Genomic DNA, 21,361 nt, shown 5'->3' on the forward strand with positions numbered 1-21,361 from the left:
ATGGGGGAAGGGGTAATTCTACGTATTAGAGGGAACAAGGTAAGCAATTGATTCCTTAGGATCTGAAAGGCTAAATATTCCAAAAGTCTACTGAAATACAATTCTCTCTGGCAGAGGTTAAGCAATTACGCAAGTGGCAGGACAGTGAGGGAAGCCCAATAGATGCACCTGGAGAGCGAGTAGAGGTGATAAACTGCAAAATCACCTGCCCAGTTCACATTATCGTCCTGGGTCAGACCTAGGGAAACACTTCCAGCAGCCTCGGACTCAGGGCGCCCAAGTTTACACGCTTCCACGCATTCTATTGATTCACACTTCCGTCCTTCAACAGGTAGCGCCAATTACAGCCCCCAAAACACGGCCCCCCATCATACTGGCCAATCTCGCCGTCAATCAAATACTACACCTACCTTTCTAAATTCTCCCCTCCCCCTTTCATTGCCTTTTTCTTCGGCCTATCCCCAAATTTCTTCCGCGCCTCGAGACCACGGAACTTGGCCCTATGGAGCCTAGGATTGGAGCCGAGGCTACTCCCGCCCTTTGACGTCCCGGAGCTCTCCGCCCCTTTCTCCGGCGCCGCGCGGCCCGAAGTGGAGGGGGCGGGGCGAACCAGGGGGCGTTTCAGGGGGCGGGGTTTGCATCCCACGGCGGGAGGGCGGAGCCTTCCTTCGAGCCTGCCTGCCTGGTTAGGACCTCGGAGAGCGCCGGGTACCACGACCAGAGGGACTGGAGAAGCGGCGGCAGTCGGGCGGGAGTGACGCCTGCGAGCCCGCCTCCCTCCGCACCTTCAGCTTCTCGGGCTGGCTGGCAGCTAGTGGCGGCCGAGGAAGGTGCCTAAGTCGGGAGTCAGATAGTCATCCCTCTGGGACGCCGCCGCCGCCGTCTAGCCGCGGCTCCCTCACACCTGTGTGTGTGTTCATGAGCGTGAGCGCCCGCGTGCCAATTTCTGTGTGAGGGTTGCGTGTGCTCCGGCTGGGCGCGCTAATGTCTGTGTGAGGGTGTTTGTGTGTGCTCGGTGCCTAGGCGCTCGGCCCGGGGAGACACCGCGGGAGCGGCGGCTCTGCGCGCCCAGCAGGCTGAGGCGGGACTCGGGCCGCAGCTGTCGCCGCCACTGCCTCACGTCCCCCAAGAGCCGCCGCGGTGCTGCGGGGAGAGCTGACGGGTGGGCGAGTGCGGCGGCGGCTGCGGGCAGAGCGGGTGGGGGGTGAGGGGGTGGGTGGAGGGTGGGAGAAGAGGGAGGAGGGCTGGAGACGCTGGGAGGGAAGGGGGGGCGGAGGGAGAAGCGGAGGCAGCCGGCGCCGCCGCTCGCCCCTCCGGTCGGCTGTTGCTTTTGGGTCACCCGCAGATGTTTTGGGGTCCGGCTGTTGGGGGGGGATGGAAAAAGGCCTACCCCTCATTACCTACTGAAATAAAGGGAGCGTTGAAGATGATGGGGGGAGAGCCCAGAGGGTGGTAGTAGAGTAAATACCGGCTCTCCCACCGCACAACCCCAACATCGTTTTTCTGAAAATATTCTGAGCTGAACCTTTAGAAGGAAAGCCCGCCCTTAAGAGAGACAGAGTCTTGGTCTGTTGGACTCCGGTCTGATTGTATAATAATAATGATGATATAATGCTAATGACGATGATGACACTGCCTTTTATTTTTACCCCAGTGCTGGTAAAGCGTAGCTACAGCTGGGGATAAAGCCCTTGAAAATTTGATGTATGAGGAGGAAATACTGTTGCTTTTAGAGTTATATTTTATTATTTCTTTTTAAAGGATGTTCCTTTTTGAACTAAAATTTGACAAAATGAAGTATGACTTTCTCTTTTTTTTAGTCATTTATAGCCAATGCTCCTAAAATGAGGACTGGCTACTGCCTTGACTAATGAAAAGCTAAACACTTTTACCCAGGTATAAGTTCATGTGTTAAGTCACCCTTTCCTTTGAATTTCTCAACAGTTTTTAAAATGAAGAAGTTTAATTTCCGAAAAGTTTTGGATGGCTTAACTGCCTCCTCCCCTGGCAGTGGTAGCAGCAGTGGCAGTAACAGTGGTGGTGGGGCTGGAAGTGGTTCCATACATCCAGGAGGGACTGCAGGGGTTCTCAAAGAGGAGATTCAGGAAACCCTGACTTCAGAGTATTTCCAGATTTGCAAGGTAAGTTCTGAATTGGCTTAAAGCCTATTATTTCTTTATTTTACTGTTGTGAGGAAAGAAGAATTAACAACAGCAACACCCACACTAGGGACTGGAAATTGTTGAGATGCCAGCATTAGACAGTCCTGGGCAGAGAACTCTATAGATAGATGTTTGAATTAATAAAGATATTCTGGGCATTGATTTCAACATCAATTTAAAAAGCTATGGTAGTTTAAAATGGAAGTAAACAACCATAAAAGGTAGGATTTGCAAGACAATGTTAAGATCCAAATTGTGGACAAAATTTTTAATGTAATATTTATGTATAAGTAGAAAACTGAAGGAAAAAATCATTCTGGTTAATTCCTTGTTGACATTCAATGAAAGTATTATTTTATGTCACTGTGCAGTATAAAATGATTAAACCTATTAAGATGTTGCTACCAGTAAATAGATAATAGCTAAAGGAATACATCCATTTTAAAAGATCTAATGGTATTGTTTTACATTCATTGTTTAAAATTCTGTAGAAAAACACCCCCAGATTCTTAATAAAAAAATGCCATGGATTTAATTCTTGTAAGAACTTAAAAAATAGCCTGTTTTCTGGTTTAGTGAGGAAACATTTCAGGTAATTATGCTTTAATGTTCAACTTCTAATGAATAAGCAAAAGAGAGAGTTTCTGATGGGGAGAGGTGAGAATTTACAAAACAAATGTTTTGTTAATATATAGATATTGTTATATTTTTCTGACATAGTTTATAATTTTTATTGTTTCTTTTTTGCGGGGTAGCCTAGGAATGTGTTTTTGACCTACCATGTACAATTTAAAAAGCTACTAAGTCATTCATATGATACAGATGAATATAGTTTTAAAATATTTGAATACATAAGAACAAATCATAAATTTCTGAAATCACAGAAATTATTAAATTTTTTGGTACTTCAAAAGAATTGTTTTGAAATTATTAAAATTATTTTTGTAGTAAATAACTTCTATATAATGAGATAAGTTTCAATTATTGTCTTAGTCTCCATTCCCAGTAAGGTCATTATAAAACATTAAATCTGTTTACGCGAAAGTGAGTTTATTTAGAATTAGGTCAGATTAAAAGATATAATTCTACCCCTGTGAGGTTTGTATGCATAAAATTTTGTATACAAAGTTGTATATAATTTCATTCTCAATTTGAAATAATAGATATTTTGTCAGATTAGGGGCTTAATATTGGTCATGAGACAAATATGTAAAAGGATCTTAGGGGTCAAATTTGAACTGCTAGTCAGGGGAATAATGCCCTGAGTATCTAATCTTTGACATATTACTGTTTCCATTCCAAGATTCTGAAAAAATTTCCAAATTCTCTTAGTTCATGAATGTGAGGCAGGAGAGTTTTTGTCAAGATAAAATTGATATAAAAAAGACCTCTGAAACAGAGTGGCATTGGACTGTTGAGGTTTTGAACCTGGTAGAGAAGGTTTTAAATTAAAAATTTCAGGGGAAATGGGTGAATGCAAGAGAGGAAAATGGGATATATAGTTATCTTCCCATTTATTCAGACAGGAAATAGACATGAAAAGTGCCAGAAGTTAAATATGTATTAATTCAAAAACATATGGCATGGTAGGAAGAACACTGGCCTAGGAATCAGATTGTATTTTATTTAAAGTTCTGTCACTTGCCAGCCATGTATCTCGGGCAAGCCTTTTATCTGCCTTGAACCTTGATTTTCCCATCTGTAGTATGGTAATAAGTATTTCTGCTCTTCTGACTTAAAGTTATTGGGAAGATCAAACAAGACAATTAGGTGAAGGCGATGTATAAATTGGAAAAGGCAATAAATTGTTTATTTTTATATTGTTCCTAAAGTTTTAAAAATCACCTTGTTCTTGGTGAAATGACTACAAGCAGTGGGCTATAATAATATAGGTAACAAAATTATACTTTCAAAGAAATTAGAAGGATAGATAGCTATATAAGTGGAACACTAATAGTATTGAACTGTTACTAAATGGGGAAAGTATTATGGCATCTTTGGTAGCAATATAGTTAATTTTAAAAAGTAATTTTATGATTGTACTTTAGGTTACCTGGACTATAATAAAATATATAAAAATGGATTAAGGATGTTTCAATATTAGAACTGTTACTAAAATGGGGACTTCATTTGGACTCACTGATTAAATGTGCAAAGAACATTCTATTCTGAGTACTAAGCAGTTGGCACCTTTTGGGTACTTGTACCTTTTCCACATGGCCAAAATTAAAGTACAAATCTGTAATCTTGTCTTTTGAAAACCATCCTCCTCTTTATTTTCTGGTCAGTCATCAAATCCTATCTATTCCATTTCCTTAGTATTTCTGAAATTTATTCCCTTTTTGCCATCTCTAGTACCTGTTCATTCTATCGTATTTTCTTGATTAGTCACTTGAATCACTTCCTACCTGATCTTCTTACCTCTTGTTTTACCCTATTTCAGTTGATTTTGTTATGTTATAATAATGGTTATTTCTGAACTATAATGTTCATTATGTCATTTCCCTGCTAAAAATTCTATGTTGGTTTCCCTAGAGCAGTGATGCTCTATAAACAAAAGTCTAATGTGAAACCCTGTAAATAACATCAATTAAAACAAATAAATGTACTTTATTGGCATACATTTAAAAAATAAATTATAATAAGTTATACAGCTATTATAAAAAGCTTGTTTTTTAATATTTGTTTTTTGTTGTATAATATTATCCCTGGCAGGTAGTAGGACTTTTTCTGGCCTTAAAAAGGTAAAAGTATAAAGCTACAACCTTTATAATCAGTGACAAATGTATAAGAAGTTCAAAAACACAGAAATGGTAGAAGAAACTTTGGTTCAAGGTTAGCAAAAAAGTTAATACATTGGTTTACTGCAATCTCAGTTCAGTATGTATACATTTGAATGCCCATTTGTTCAGATATTTGTGAAATACAAGAAGTGCCTTTTCTGAACTTGAATTCTATGAAACACAATTTGAAACTACTGCTCTATACAATAAATGTCAAACTGCTTAACTTGATCTATATATAGTTCCCTTTAGATGGGATTCCTGTTTACCTTTCCATCCTCATTTCTGTGATTTCCTAAGCATATTGCATTACCTGAAAGCACTGTATTTTCATATCTCAATGCCTTTTCTTAATCTGTTGCTTCTAATGACAATATCCTTTCCAGCTTTAGTAAAATTGGAGAATTCCCAGTTACTTTTTTTTTTTTAAGATTTATTTAGTTATTTGAGAGAGAGAGAGAGGGCAAACAGGGTGGGGGTTGGGGAGGTAGCGGGGGAGGGAGAGAAACCTCAAGCAGATTCCCTGCTGAATGGAGCCCAAGGAGGGACTCGATCCCAGGACCCTGAGAACATGACCTGAGCTGAAATCAAGAGTTGGACGCTTAACTGACTATGCTACCCAGGTGCCCCCCCCCCAGTTACTTTTTATCTCATAGTAAAATACTACTTCCATGAAACCAACTCTGACCACTGCCTCCTCTTTTCCTGCCCAAAGCAGAGTCAGTTTTTTTCCCTTCTTCTGTTTTCCTATAGCACCTGGCATATTCCTATAGAGTTAAGTTAGCACCTTATTGTGATTAGAAAATTTATTTTTCTGTCACTATTGTTATGCTGTCATCAATGAAACAATATATACATGGTTGATTAATTGAAATGAGATTAAAGCAGAGAGTTATTAATAAATATATAGGTCTTAAACATTTTATTTTAAATGAAAACATGTAAATATACATCAATTTACAAATCACTTGTTAAATGAACAAGATTTTTTTGTTGAGCATTGGTTCTATAACTGGAGTTCTGTGTGTACTTTTCTTCCACAAACCATCCCAAGTTCGTTATGGATAGTTTTTTGGTTTTAATTTATTTAAAGTAGAATAAGAACTTATATGCTTTTGAAGCAGGTGTCAGGTCCTTCTAGATGATATGTAAATATCATCTGACACTTAGTTTATACATATGATGAATATATAGTTGACCCTTGAACAAGGTGGGGTTAGGGGTACAGACCCCTACATGATCAAATATCTCTATATATTCGACTCCCCAAAAGCTTAACTCCCTGAAAACTTTGACTCCTCCAAAACTTAACTATAAATAATCTACTGTTGACTGGAAGTCTTACTGATAACATAAATAGCGGATTAACACATAGTTCATATTTTATATATATTAAATACTGTATTCTTACAATAAAGTAAGCTAGAGAAAAGAAAATGTTATTAAGAAAATCATAAGAAGAAATACATTTATAGTACTATACTATATTTATTGAAAAAAATTCCAAGCATCAGTGGACCCATGCAGTTCATATCCATGTTCAAGTGTCAACTACATATATATATATATATATATAGTATAGATATATACACACATATATATAAAAAGTATAGATGTAGGTATATATTTATACTTATCTATACACAAGATATATGCGTGTGTGTGTGTATATATACATATATAGAAAATCTAGATAAATAGGTATATATTCATCCCTATAGTTAACTGACCTACACCTAATTAGGCCAGAGTAGGAGAGTATAAGTATTCTAGTTAGAGTTTACTAGTATCTAGTATTCAGGGAGTCATTAATATCAATCTATGTTTTACAAAGAGAATGGGAAGTTTCTGTTAATCCATCGAGGTGGTTAATTTAAAGTTAGAGACTGTCCTCTGTAAGATCTCCCATTTGGCCTTCATAACAGTCCTGTAAAGAAGGCAAAGAAAGTGTAAATATTTTTATTTTACTAATAAGACATCTGAGGCCAGAGAATTTAAGTGGTATCCTTAGGTCTCCAAGTTGGTAGGAGGCATAGCTAAGTTTAATGCTCTGTTCTTCCATTATTAAATCCAGTATTTTTTCTGTTTTATATTTCTTACTTATTAAAAAAAAAGCTTGAGGATTCTCTCTCTCCCTTTGCCCCTTCCCCTACTCACGCACTCTCTCTCTCTGTCTCTCTCTCTGTAAAATAAATAAATAAATCTTAAAAAAAAAAAAAAAAGAAAGAAAGAAAAGGAAAGAAAGAAACACAGATGTGGGCTGTGGAGAATTAGGCTTTCCAGGACCCCGGAAAGCTGAACGAGGTCAAATGCCTAGGTATCCCAGACTATTATCTCTTCTTTAGGTTTTCCATTGTCTCCACATTCTTCTAATTTCACATCATTTTATTGAGGAGGTTTTGTAACTGAGTTTGGCATAAGACCATGATCACAGTTATACATATCTGCAATTTTCATTCATTAAAATATTCTGTGAGATGTGTGACTTGTCTCATTCTATACTGTAACTGGTAGAACAAAAGGTAGTACAGTTGACACTGGTAGAACAGAAGGTAGTACAGGATAACATTATGGATAAAGCATCTGACAGTGATTTCATGTTCCTGTCACCAAAATGGACAGTTGAGGTGGGCATCTTTAAGAATAGAAATGGAGGCAAACCAGAAGACTTAAGCGACCTTGTTAGGGTTGAGATGTTAACTAATTTAAGTACCAAATGAATTAAAATTAATTTTTTTTAAGAATCAGAAACAAAAGCCAGATTATTCAGTTACTCTAGGCTCTCACTTTGTTTGTCTTAAGAGGATAAGAGTGCAGGGACTGGCTCATGTAAGGGATTATAGACTTGTAGGAAGTATGTTTATAAATTTTTAAAGTTACTGTAGAGAACAGTCACATTTTCTTACAAAAAGTTCTTTAGTGCTAGTATATTGTCAACGAATTGGATTATAGGTTTCATTTAGCATGGCAGTTCTTATCTTAAAAGCAAACAGTGCTCATACTCAGTGTTGAAAAACAGAGCTTTTCCTCTAAGATCAGGAACAAGAGAAAGATGTCTATGCTTATACCATTTTTATTCAACATGGTACTAGAAATTCTAGCTGCCACAGTCAGATGAGAAAAAAGAAAAGGCATCCAAATTGGTAAGGAAGAAGTAAAACTGTCACTATTTGCAGATGATATCATACTATATATAGAATACTTGAAAGACTCCAAAAAACTACTGGAATTGATAAGTGAATTCAGTAAAGTTGCAGGATACAAAATTAGTATACAGAAATCTATTGTGTATCTATACACTAATAATGGAGTAGCAGAAAGAGAAATTAAGAAAACAATCCAATTTACAATTACACAAAAAGAATAAAATACCTAGGAATAAACTTAAGTAAGGAAGTGAAAGACCTGTACTCCAAAAACTATAAAACACTGATGAAAGAAATTGAAGATGACACAAGCAAGTAGAAAGATATTCCAGGCTCATGGGTTGGAAGAACCAATATTGTTAAAATGTCCATACCACCCAGAACAATCTACAGATCATTAGATTAGCAATCCCAAACAAAATACCAACAGCATTTTCCACAGAACTAGAACAAATAATACTAAAACTTACATGGAATCGCAAAAGACTCTGAATAGCAAAACCGACTTGAGAAAGAAAAAACTGAAAGGTATCAAAATTCCAATTTCAAGATATGCTACAAAACTCCAGTAATCAAAACAGTATGATACTGACACAAAAATAGACACATAAATCAATGAAACAGAATAGAAAACTCAGAAATAAACCCATACTTATATGGTCAATTAATCTGTGACAGAGTAGGCAAGAACATACAATAAAGAAAGACAGTCTCTTCAAGAAATGGTGCTGGAAAAACTGGGCAGCTACATGCAAAAGAATGAAACTGGACCACTTTCTTATACTACACACAAAGGCAAAGGAAACAAAAGCAGAACTAGACTATTGGAACTACACCAAAATAAAAAGCTTTTTCACAATGGAGGAAACCATCAACAAAATCACAAGGCAACCTACTGAATGGGGGGAGATATTTACAAATCATATAATCTGATAAGGGTTAATTCCCAAAACATAAAAAGAACTTATACAACTCAACACCAAAAAAACAAATAAATTGATTAAAAAATGGGCAGAGGACCCAAATGATGTTTTTCCAAAACAGACATATAGGTGGCCAACAGACACATGAAAAGATATTCAGTATCTCTAATCAGCAGGGAAATGCAAATCAAAACCACAATGAGATACCACCTTACACTTGTCAGAATGGCTGGAATAAAAAAAACAAGAAATAACAAGTGTTGGTGAGGATGTGGAGAAAAAGGAACCCTTTTGTGCTGAGTTGGTGGGAATGTAAATTGGTGTAGCCACTGTGGAAAATAGTGTGGAGGTTCCTCAAAAAATTAAAAATAGAAATGCCATACATATAGTGATTTCACTACTGGATATTTATGTGAAGAAAACAAAACACTAATTCAAAAAGATTTATGCACCACTGTGTTTATTGCAGCATTATTTATAAAAACCAAATAGTCAGCCCAAGCGGCCATCAATAGATGAATGAAGATGTGGTATATATATATATAATGGGATATTACCCAGCCATAAAAAAGAATGAGATTTTGCCATTTGCAACAACCTGGATGGACCTAGAGGGTATTTATGCTAAGTGAAGTAAGTCAGACAGAGAAAGACAGATACTGTATGATTTTTCTCATGTATGGAGTTTAAGAAACAAACTAGGAAAAAGACAAAAGGAAAATGGACTCTAAAATACACAGAACAAACTGGTAGTTGCCAGAGGGGAGGCTGTGGGGGGATGGGTGAAATAGATAGAGGGGATTAAGAATACATTTACTGTAATGAGCACTGAGTAATGTATGGAACTATTGAATCATATTGTACACCTGAAACTAATATAACACTATGTTAATTATACTTCAACTAAAATATATATATATATATATGAAAAATAGTGTTATCATACTTTGTGTATGTCTCAATATAGAAATAACTTAAAAATTTAACATAATTTCCAAGTTTGTTTACCTGTAGGATTATTATTTGTGATTAAACCAGATTCGTATTTTCTTGAATTTTAGTGCATTTCGGTAGACCTCCTTCTGCCTTCAGTTGAAGATGTGCCTGCAAAAAATCATAGGGTTAAGTTACATAGTTTACTTTTAATGATAGAATGATTGTATTGCTTTCCCATCTCATTTTTCTATATACCATTTACATATTAGTTTAATAGCAATAACTCTGTATTCATTGAAGTTTTCAAGTAGAAGCCCTGTTTTAAGCTTTAAATTGAGTTTTAGTCATATTAGAGAAAACTGAGTTTTTTGTTCCTACTTAATTGTGAAAATAATGATCTTTATAAAAGATTTTGGTTATAGCTGCCATGCTCTTTTTTTAATTAAAAAATTTAAAACATCTTTTTAATATTTGAAAAGCTAATCCCTTAATGTTTATTTATAATGCACTAGGGAATCATTCCTTTCTAAATAATGGTAACATTTATTGATAAGGACTGTTAGAAAATCAGTGATTAAATTTTAGAAAGCCAAAAATAGAAAGCATATTTAAAGGATTTAGAGAAAGTAGATATAAAGAATAGAGTACAAGACCTCCAGAAAGTGCATAATAGGCCCACGGTAATACCTGTGTAGAGGCTTGGTTAAATGGAACATTCATAGTCATTGAAGGAATACAAGGAGATATTTTAACAAGTTTATTGCTCAAAAGATATTTACTGTACAGTGTTAAAAATGATTAAGACATAAACCATTCTCAGCCAACTGACTATAGTAAGAGTGAAATAATACTTTTTGGTTGATTTATCAACAAAACTTAAATATTTTCTGGACTTATGTAAGATTATAGAAAGGAGAGTATGATTTTAGTTTCATTGCAGGCCTAAAATTACCAGTTGTTATTGATGGTACATGGAATTATTTTGAATATAATGATACATAATATAACGAATTTGAAAAGAATATATTTAATTTTTAACTAGGTAAGTGTCTTATAATTGGATTATATATATCTAGTAAACATCTCTTGGATTGAAAATAGCGTAAAAACATCTTTGCATCTTCATAGTAGGATATGTACATTTCATTATAAATAAAAATGACCATTGTGTAATGATGGTTTTAGACGTATATTTGATGCCTGGATTCAAAAGGTAAGGATTGGTAGCTAGAGAAAACCTAGTTTTTAAAATTTTTTCTGCTTTGCTAATCATCTGTAAATTTCAGTGACATTAAAAACTAGCACTTTACCTAAATATACATTATAAAGTTAGTTAGACTGTCAAGAAAATTAATTGGATTGCTTAATGTTCAGTCTAATTTATTCATTATAAATTGACTAAACACCTTTCTACAAATCTGCAAACCCAAATGTTTAAAAATCATTAGTAGTACAACCACTTGAGAAGTTAGAGTGAATCTGAGGGAAATGCTTATAGTTTGTAAATATCTGAGTAGATGAGAAATGTAAACCTAACAAAGGAGAAATAGAAGTAAGCAGAATGATAAGAGGAAAACTCAAAAGTAGAGTTAAATAATCTGATCCTTTCTTTAGGAAGAATATTAAGAAAGAAATTCAAGAATGTCTCAGCATCGCAGAGAGGTCAAGGATTGTGAAAACGAAGGGAACAAATTAAAAACAAACAAATCAGAACTGAGAGAGCCCATTTAGACCAGGAGGAAATTGATTAGGGTAAAAATACTTTCACTAAGATGATGGATAAAATTAAGGTCACACTATAATAGAGAATAGAGTTGATAGAATTAGTACTTTTAAGAATAGATGTATTGGGGTGCCTAGGTGGCTCAGTCAGTTAAGCGTCTGCCTGGTTAAGCGTCTGCCTTTGGCTCAGGTCATGATCTCAGGGTCCTGGGATGGAGACCCTTGTCCGGCTCCCTGATCAGCAAGAAGTCTGCTTCTCCCTCTCCGTCTGGACCCTCCCCCTGCTCAAGCCCTCTCTCTCTCTCTCTCTCTTTCAAATAAATAAATTAAATCTAAAAAAAAAAAGAGTAGATGTGTAAAGGGGTGCCTGGCTAGCTCAGCTAGTAGAGCTTTGGACTCTTGATCTTGGGGTTGTAAGTTTGAGCCCCAGGTTGGGTGTAGGGATTACTTAAAATCTGGGGGGAAAAAAGGTACATAAAAAAACAAAGAGTAGATGTGTAAGGAGAGAGTGTTAGGAAAGTAGCAGTGATGGTAGATTTTAATATCGTTTTGGTATATTGTAGTGGGGGTAATGCAGTTGAGCCATAGAAAAGAAGTTGAGGCTACCAGAAAGGGAAAGGTAGAGTGGGGAAAGAGGAAAGATTTTCCCTGTAAAGTGGTAAGGGTATTTGATTTAGAATTTTTTCTTTGCTTGATGAGTAAATTTTTTCTTTACTTGATTTGTATTTCATTTGAATTTTCAGCACACTGTGCTTTAATTTCCTCTCAGGTAAATAAAAACATGTAATTCTACTAGAAGATTGTATTAGTTTCCTATTTATGCTACAACAAATTACCAAAAACTTAGTGGCTTAAAACAACACAAATTTATTAGCTTATAGTTCTGGAGGTCAGAAGTCTGAAATGGGTGTCACTGGGCTAAAATCAAGGTGTTGGTAGGGCTCTAGGAGAGTGTTTTCTCCTTTTCTGGCTTTTAGAGGCTGCTTACAATTCCTTCTATCTTCTTCCCAGCACTGGCCAGTTGAATTTTTCTCACATTGCATCACCGTGACTAACTTTCCTGCTTCTCTCTTCTATATTTAAAGATTTATGATCACACTGGGCCTACTAGGATAATCCAGGTTAACTTCCCTGTTTCGAGTTCTACTGATAAGTAATCTTCATTTCATCTGCAATCTTGATTCCCTTTTGCCATAAAACCTAACATATTCACAGATTCTTTAGGGGGCCATTATTCTGCCTTTCACAAACATGTTCATTACCTTCACCTGTCTGTTGTTTTGTTTTATTTTTAGTTACTTTCTGGAAAATGAACAGAGAGAATACTCTAATAAACTCCTAGTTTCAATAATTACCACCTTCCAAATCTTGATCTCCCATTTTATTGTTTTAATGTAAATCTCAGACATTATACCATTTCATCTGTAAAAACTTCTGAGATCGGATAAGAACTTCCCCCCCTTCTCCTTTTCAAAAATATAAACTTCCCTCCTTTTCCTCTTAAAAAATCTCTAATACCATTATCATATCTAAAAATATTAACATAATTTCTTTTTATACTCTAATATGCAGGTAATGTTTAAATTTCCTCAATTATTCCATAGTATCTTTTTGTAATTGATTTGTTTGGATTGGGAACCAAAAAAGGTTCACACTGCATTTTCATCTGGCTTGAAGTTACCTTTAATTCAATTTGTGTAAAGTCACAGAGTTTTGTTTTGTTTTGAAGATCAGGTATCCTATGCTTTTGTGTGTGTTGTTGAAAACAAAATTCTTTGCCTATTTCCTTTCTGAACTGTTAGATTATATGTGAGGAAGTGGGTGGGTTTTTCAGCATACTACAGGATGAAAAACAGACTTTAAACTTTTAAAATTTGTTTTCTAGAGATGGTCACATCTTTTAAGCAATTGGAAAAGAATATTTTTAAGTCAGCCTAAGCTACTCCTACTTCGTGATGCTACTGTGGGGGTAGATTTCCTTTAGGTCATTGGAAAAGAGGAAAATATAAGAGACATGAAAGACATAGAATATGTGAAAATAAGACTGGAGTTGATTCTTTAGGTTGCATTCAATGGTATTAATTTTTATTTATGAAATAAGTTATTGGAGGGATTAGGATGGGATCCAGTTTCACATATCTCTTCTTTTAAGTGAATATTTAAAAAACAGTTGAAAAAATAAAACATTTATTTGACAAGGACTCACTCTATAGTACTTAGGATTATCTAGCAAGAAGCTGAGGGAACCTGGATGGCTCAGTTGGTTAAGCATCCCACTCTTGGTTTTGGCTCAGGTCATGATCTCCACGTTCTGAGAATAAGGCCCACGTGGGGTTCGGCACTCAGTGGTGACTGTGCTTGAGACTCTTTCTCTCCCTTTCCCTCTGCCCTTCCCCTTGCTCGAGCTCTCTCTTTCTCTCTCTTAAATCAATCAATCAATCAATCAATCAATCAATCAATCTTTAAAAAAGAAAGAAGCTGAAAGTGGATTAGTCAACTCTGTTTTCTTTCAGATTTCTTCTAAGTTATAGGATATCAAGACTCAGGTTAATAGGCTAACTACTTGAAGAACTGGATTGGAGGGCATTAAGGAGAGGATCAGAATACTTAGGAACATACTTTGATTTATTGAGAGTTCCATTTATAAATAATCTGTACATTATTTTTATTGATTACTTGTATAATTCAGAAGATTCCTTACTCTGAATCTCTTTCATCCTTAGGTAGTTATTATTGGATCTTTCTTTGGTTTTTCCAGTTCTATGGTAACCAAAATTTCTTTACTATTTGAGGTAATATTCAATACTCTTGTGTTTTGACAATTACTCAGCATAGGTATTAAGTGAATTCATTTACTTACTATGTATATGTATATTACTTACTATGTACTTATTTATTGAAGGACTATTTTGTATATAACTCTCTACTAAGCATTTTGTAATTGGACCATTATTTTTTTTGAATTTGTGAGGCCAGCATACACTAAATGAACTATTTATATTTTTATGCAATTAATGATTTGCAACATGTGTACTTAATTCAGTTTTTTGTAACTTTTGTGAAACTTCCTTTTATTCTTTTTTAAATGGTTTAGGTTCTTTGCTCCCTTACCACTTCCCTCCTTTTTACCTTGTATTTCTATTTTTTAAATCATTTGATAGTGTATTTGCTGTCTTTCTCTTTGTCCTTCATTTATCTTAATTTCTATTTATATTCTCTTGGCTAAAAGATCTTTAATTCTAAAATGAAAGAATCTGGAAGATATTTATTTATTTATTAAGATTTTATTTATTTATTTGAGAGAGAGAGTGCAGAGCGAGCGAGAGAGAGAGAGAGCATGAGAGGGTGGGGGGGAAGGGCAGAGGGAGAGGGAGAAACAATAATAATACTATTAATATACCAGAATAGCTCTTTAAGTCAACATTTCTCTTTTATTACCAATTTCTCCTTGAAAATTTTGAAAAGTATTTAATCTTTATCTGTTCAGTGTAATCTTCAAAGAATAATCTTCAAATCATGCTTTTTTATTACCTGATAACTAATTTCTGCCTCCATACAAAGCAGGATTATACATTTACCATAAAAATAATTTATTTTAACATTTTCATACTGTCCATGTATTTCATTCTGAGGAGAGCTATAGGATTAAAAAGCTTGGAGCAAGGGTGCCTGGGTGGCTCAGTTGGTTAAGCGACTGCCTTCGGCTCAGGTCATGATCCTGGAGTCCCGGGATCGAGTCCCGCATCGGGCTCCCTGCTCGGCAGGGGGTCTGCTTCTCCCTCTGCCCTCTTCCCTCTCATGCTCTCTGTCTCTCATTCTCTCTCTGTCAAATAAATAAATAAAATCTTTAAAAAAAAAAAAAAGCTTGGAGCAAAACATAAATATTTTACAATGCTAGAGTGGTCTTACTTCCATTTTTCTAAACTTTCCTTTTTAGTCACTTATACTGGCAAATAGATTATTTGATAAAAGAAAATTATGTGAGGTAAAATAATCTCATTTGCTAATATCTTTAGCAAATGTATATTTTGAGGAGAACATTGTATTTGATAGAAGGATGGCCAGGCCGTTGAATGTATCATACTCAGAAACTTAATTTACTGAGTCTGGTGGAGATTCAGGCAAGGAAGTGCATAGGGCATAGTCACAAATGGCAGGTTATCTAAAGATTGTATTTGTCTGGTGTAGTGTGATCAATTATAGGCAGAGATTAAGATTCAAAATGAAAGCTACAGAACCTGGAAGAGTAGAGGCAAGAGTGATGCAGGAGGAACTGTGATTCTGGATAAGAATCCAATTGCTCGGGATGATCTTGAGGAAGCAGGATTAAAGATCTTTGGGGCACCAACAGCAAAGCTAGTTTAATACCAAATCTATTGGCCAAGGTTTTCTTAATCCCCTTAAAGGATTACTTTTAAAGGAATGGTAGTAGTTTTCTGAAACCACCAAACTGCTTTCTTCTTGTAACTTCACACTACAAAAAAAAATTTGAGGCTTTTTTTTCTATCCCTTTTATTCTCCCTGCCCAGGTTAGTTCTAATGTGCTGTTGTTCTTTTTCTTCATGATTTACTTTCCCCCCTAGGTTTTCATCTTTCTTTGTTCATTCTTTGTTTTTGCTGTCTCAGTTGTTTTTGCCAAATCATATTCTGCCTCTATTCCCAAATGAAGAATAATTTTTGATACCAAATTCTCTTGAAGCATTTAAAAATTTTTTCAATATTTTTTAAATTTCTTTTAAGATTTCTTCTTTGACCCAGGTACTATTTAGAAGTGTATTGTTTAATTTCCAAGTATTTTGGGGTTTTCCAGCTATCTTTCTCTTACTGATTTCTAGTTTAATTCCATTTTGGTTTTATAGCATACTTTGTACGATTTCAATCCTTTAAATTTGTTAATAGTTGTCCAGAATGTGGTTTATCTTGGTGAATTTTCTTTTCTTTTCTTTTCTTTTTTTTAAGATTTTATTTATTTATTTGAGAGAGAAGGAGAGACAGTAAGAGAGTACAAGCGGGGAGGAGAGGGAGAAGCGGGCTCCCTGCAGAGCAAGAAGCCGGATGCGGGGCACCATCCCAGGACCCTGGGATCATGACTGAGTCGAAGGCAGACGATTAACCAACTGAGCCACCCAGGCGCCCCCTTGGTGAATTTTCTATCTGACCTTGAGAAGAATATTCTGTTGTTGGATGAAGTATTCTATAAATGTCAATTAGATCTACTTGATTAATCGTATTATTCACTTCAGCTATGTCCTTACTGATTTTTGGCCTGCTAGATCTATTACTAAGAGGGGGTATAAAAGTCTCCCACTATAATAGTGTATTTGTATATTTCTTATTGTGGTTCTGTTTTTGCCTTATGTATTTTGATGCTCTCTTGTTAGATGCATACATATTAAGGGTTATTTTGTCTTTTTGGAGAATTAATCCCCTTATCACTATGTAAATGCCCTTTTTATCTCAGATAATTTTCCTTGTTCTGAAGTCTGCTTTGCCTGAAATTAATATAACTACTCCCACTTTCTTTTGATTAGTGTTATCTGGCATTTTTCTCCATCCCTTTACTTTTAGTTGATCTGTGTCTTTACAGTTAAAGTGGCTTTCTTGTGGACAACGAATAGTTGAGGTCTTGTTTTTTTTTTTATCCACTTTGAAATCCCTATCTTTTAATTGGTGTATTTATTTATTTTTTAAGATGCCACTTATTTACTTGAGAGAGAGAATGCACAAGCAGAAGGAGCAGCAGAGGGAGAGGGAGAAGCAGGCTCCCCCACAAGGAGCCTGACATGGGCTCGATCCCAGGTCACTGATGCTTAACTGACTGAACTACCCAGGTGTCCCTCTTTTAATTGGTGTATTTAGTCTTTTGATGTTTAATATATGGTTATTTATATAGTTGGATTAACATCTCCCATTTTTTACTTGTTGCACATATTCTTTGTTTCTTTCATTTTTTTTCTTATATTCTCTTTCTGCCTTTTCAGGTTTTGTTGATCATTTTATTATTTATTTATTTATTATTTTTTAATGATTTTATTTATTTATTTGTCAGAGAGAGAGAGCATGAGCAGGGAGAGGGGCAGAGGGAGAAGCAGGCTCCTTGCTGAGCAAAGAGCCTGATGCGGGACTTGATCCCAGGATGCTGGGATCATGACCGGAGCTGAAGGCAGACACTTAACTGACTGAGCCACCCAGGTGTCCCTTGATCATTTTATATGACTGAAGTTTCTCTCTTCTTAGCTTAGCAATTACACTTCATTTATACTTAGTGAGTTTGTGCCCTTGAACTGACTTTCACAATTCTCAGTTTTTCGGTTTTTTTTCCTCCTTAAGTCAGAGTTGATATTTCCCTTATACATCTTGAGGGCTGGGGGACTAGAGTTGAGTATTTCCCTTCCCCAGTTGATCAGGTTCTGAGAAAATAGTTTTTCTTGAAGGCAGGACTTGTTAAAAACAACGGAAGTTCCAGGCATATTTCTTTTTTTAATTTTATTTTATTATGTTATGTTAATCACCATACATTACATCATTAGTTTTTGATGTAGTGTTCCATGATTCATTGTTTGCGTATAACACCCAGTGCTTATTTCTAAATGGCTACTTTTTCCTTCTTCCTGCCAGAAGCAGGAGGGAATTTTCTTGTCTTCACTGTGAGAACCTGGTAGGGCTTCTGGAGGTAAAACTTACAGAAGGTGAGACCCCACTAAAACTGGGTCTGTTGAAGCTTTTTAACTCTCAAACTTGTCCACAGGGAACCTTCATCAATTTGTCAATAATGGTTTTGATTTTCCTTCTCTGGTACTGGTCCATATGTAGAGGTTTCTGCTATTAGGCTTCTGTCCAGGAGGCTGTGATTCTCTATATCTGCCTGTCTTATCTCTCCAGTTTTGGGGGCAGTGGTTTGCTCTGTGACCTCATTTCTCTGATAGATCTAAGAAAAATTATTTATTTTCAGTTTCTCCAGCTTTTTTCTTGTAGATGGGATTTACAACTTCTAATTTCCTTATATACCAGACTAGAAACTAGAACTTCAGTATTTTTTTAAAACAGATAAACTTAAAATTTTGACATCTATACTGAAATTAATTGAAATAATAAGAAAAGGGTTTTAACATCATAATAATAGTAAATAATTGTTAATGATATACAACTTACTGGGTTATTTGTAGACTTTAAATCTGATTTTGAAACCCATTAGTAAGGGTATAAATTTAACTTTTTCAATTATATTGAGGTTAACTGTGAGTTATTTTAAATTCAAGAAGTGTTTAGTGGGTATTTAAATGTATCTAGAATTCTTTTTCTTTTAAACTTCTATTTTTTTTAATTTTACAAGTAATATGTATTCTTTGTGGCAAAACTAGAAAATACAGATAAGCAAAAAAAAAAAAAACACTATTATTTTACCCAGATATTACCACCACTAACATTTTGCAGTATTTATTTTCGGATTTTTTCTATGTTTATGATTACGTGTAAAGTTTTTATATAAAAATGGGATCTATACATTCTTTGTAACTTTTTCTTACTTAAGGTGTTATGAATATTTTCTTGGTGTGGTTACTTAGTTTATTTCCATATGGTTGAGTGGTTGCCTAGAATTCTATTATATTTGTGGATTCTAGCTTATTTAAACAAATTCCCAATTATTTTTTACTTTCATGAAATACTATAATATCTTTGTGCATTTTTATTTACTTAGAATTTTTTCTTATGATAAATTCCTGGGAGAACAAGTACAGAGCTAAAGAGTAAGCATATATTTTTAAGATTTTTGATACGTATAATCAAATTGTCCTACTGAAAAGATGTACAAGTTTGTATTTTTATTAGAATTTTACATTTATTTGTCAAGTATATACCTCAGTAAAGATGGGGAGTGGGGAAGAAGCTTACTTGTTTCCTTTTACCTTTAAAAACCCTGGAAATTGCCATTATTTTAAAAACCTAGCTATATAATTGGTAAGAGATGGTAACTTGAGATTGTTTTAATTTGTATTTCATTGTTTTGGAGTGAATTTTGCTTATAAAAATACTTATTGCTCATTTTTTTTCTTCTGTAGTGAATTAGATGTTGTCTTTGAGTATTTCATTTTCATTTGGCTTTTTCTTACTGTTTATAAAACACTTTATATAGATAAAGATATTAACACTTTGTCTATTGTGTTATGCATAAAAAGCTGTTATAGCACTTTATTATGTAAAAAGGCTTTAAGGCTTCCTTAATCTTATGTGAATATGGGCCCAAAACAGTTTGTAATATTTTATTGCTTTAGTTTTCATATGTTTTTTGTAGTAATGCATTTTAATCCATTTTGAATTTTACTGTCGTATGGTGTGAGATAATGATCTAATTTTGTTAAATGATCTGTCACTTTTTCCAGTACCAGTTGTAGAATGACCCTTTTAATCATATATTCAATTATTTTATTCACTTGACCTGCTTTTGACACTTTATTTCATTCTATTAATCTGTGTCTTCCTATATTAGTGCCACGATTAAAATTATGATTGTTTTATATTTCATAATTTTATAGCTCTCCCACTGTTTGTCTTTCCTTTTAAAAAAATGTTTTTGGTTAGTTTCAGGCTTATTTTTAGTCTTCTTTTTCTGAAGTTTCATAAAAAATCCAAAAGGTATTCTGATTGTTCTACATTACATTTTTTCCCTTCCCCCCGCCAAGTTTTTATTTAAATTGCAGTTAGTTAACATGCAGTGTAATATTAGTTTCAGGTGTAGAATTTAGTGATTCATCACTTATCTACAACACCCAGTGCTCATCACAAGTGCCCTTCTTAATACCCATCACCTATTTAATCCATCCCTCCATCCACCTCCCCTGCTGTAACCTTCAGTTTGTTCTCTATAGTTAAGACTCCCATTTCCTGGTTTGGCTTTCTTTTTTTCCCCCCTATGTTCATCTGTTTTGTTTCTTAAATTCCACATATGAGTGAGATCATATGGTATTTGTCTTTCTCTGACTGACTTATTTCACATAGCATAATACTCTAGCTCCATCTATGTCACTGCAAATGGCAAGATTTCATTCTTTTTGATGGTTGAGTAATATTCCATTATACACACTCACACACGCACACACACACACCACATCTTCTTAATCCATTTATCAGTTAATGGACATTTGGTCTCTTTCCATAATTTGGCTATTGTTGATAATGCTGCTATAAACATCAGGATGCATGTATCCCTTCAAATCAGTATTTTTGTATCCTTTGGGTATATACCTAGTAGTGCAATGGCTGGATTGTAGGGTAATTCTATTTTTAACTTTTTGAGGAACCTCTGTACTGTTTTCTAGAGTGGCTGCGCCAGTTTGCATTCCTACCGACAGTTTCAGAGATTTTCCCTTTCTCCATATCCTCACCAACACCTGTTGCTTCCTGTTTTGTTAATTTTAGCCATTCTAGTTAGGTGTGAGGTGATCTCATTGCAGGGTTGTTTGTGTTTTTTTTAAATCTCAGTGTAGTTTTGATTTGCCTTTCCCTGATAATGAGTGATGTTGAGCATCTTTTCATGTAACTGTTGGCCATCTCTTTGTCTTCTTCAGAAAAATGTCTGTTCATGTCTTCTACCCATTTTTTAACTGGATTATTTGTTTTTAGGGTGTTGAATTTTATAAGTTCTTTATATATTTTGGGTACTAGCCTTTTATCAGATATGTCCTTTGCAA

General features: G+C 35.1%; 1 protein-coding gene across 1 annotated transcript in view; it reads left to right on the forward strand.

The window, feature by feature from the left end:
- Positions 1-813: 813 nt before the first annotated feature.
- Positions 814-21,361, forward strand: part of STXBP5L (syntaxin binding protein 5L) — a 419,146-nt gene continuing 398,598 nt past the window's right edge. The window contains exons 1-2 of the mRNA XM_021692509.1: positions 814-906; positions 1,945-2,141. Coding sequence (XP_021548184.1) covers positions 1,953-2,141 — 189 coding nt within the window. The 5' untranslated portion in view covers positions 814-906; positions 1,945-1,952. The remainder of the gene's footprint in view (positions 907-1,944; positions 2,142-21,361) is intronic.

Source organism: Neomonachus schauinslandi, chromosome 1, assembly GCF_002201575.2.
Source record: "Neomonachus schauinslandi chromosome 1, ASM220157v2, whole genome shotgun sequence".
Taxonomy (NCBI): domain Eukaryota; kingdom Metazoa; phylum Chordata; class Mammalia; order Carnivora; family Phocidae; genus Neomonachus; species Neomonachus schauinslandi.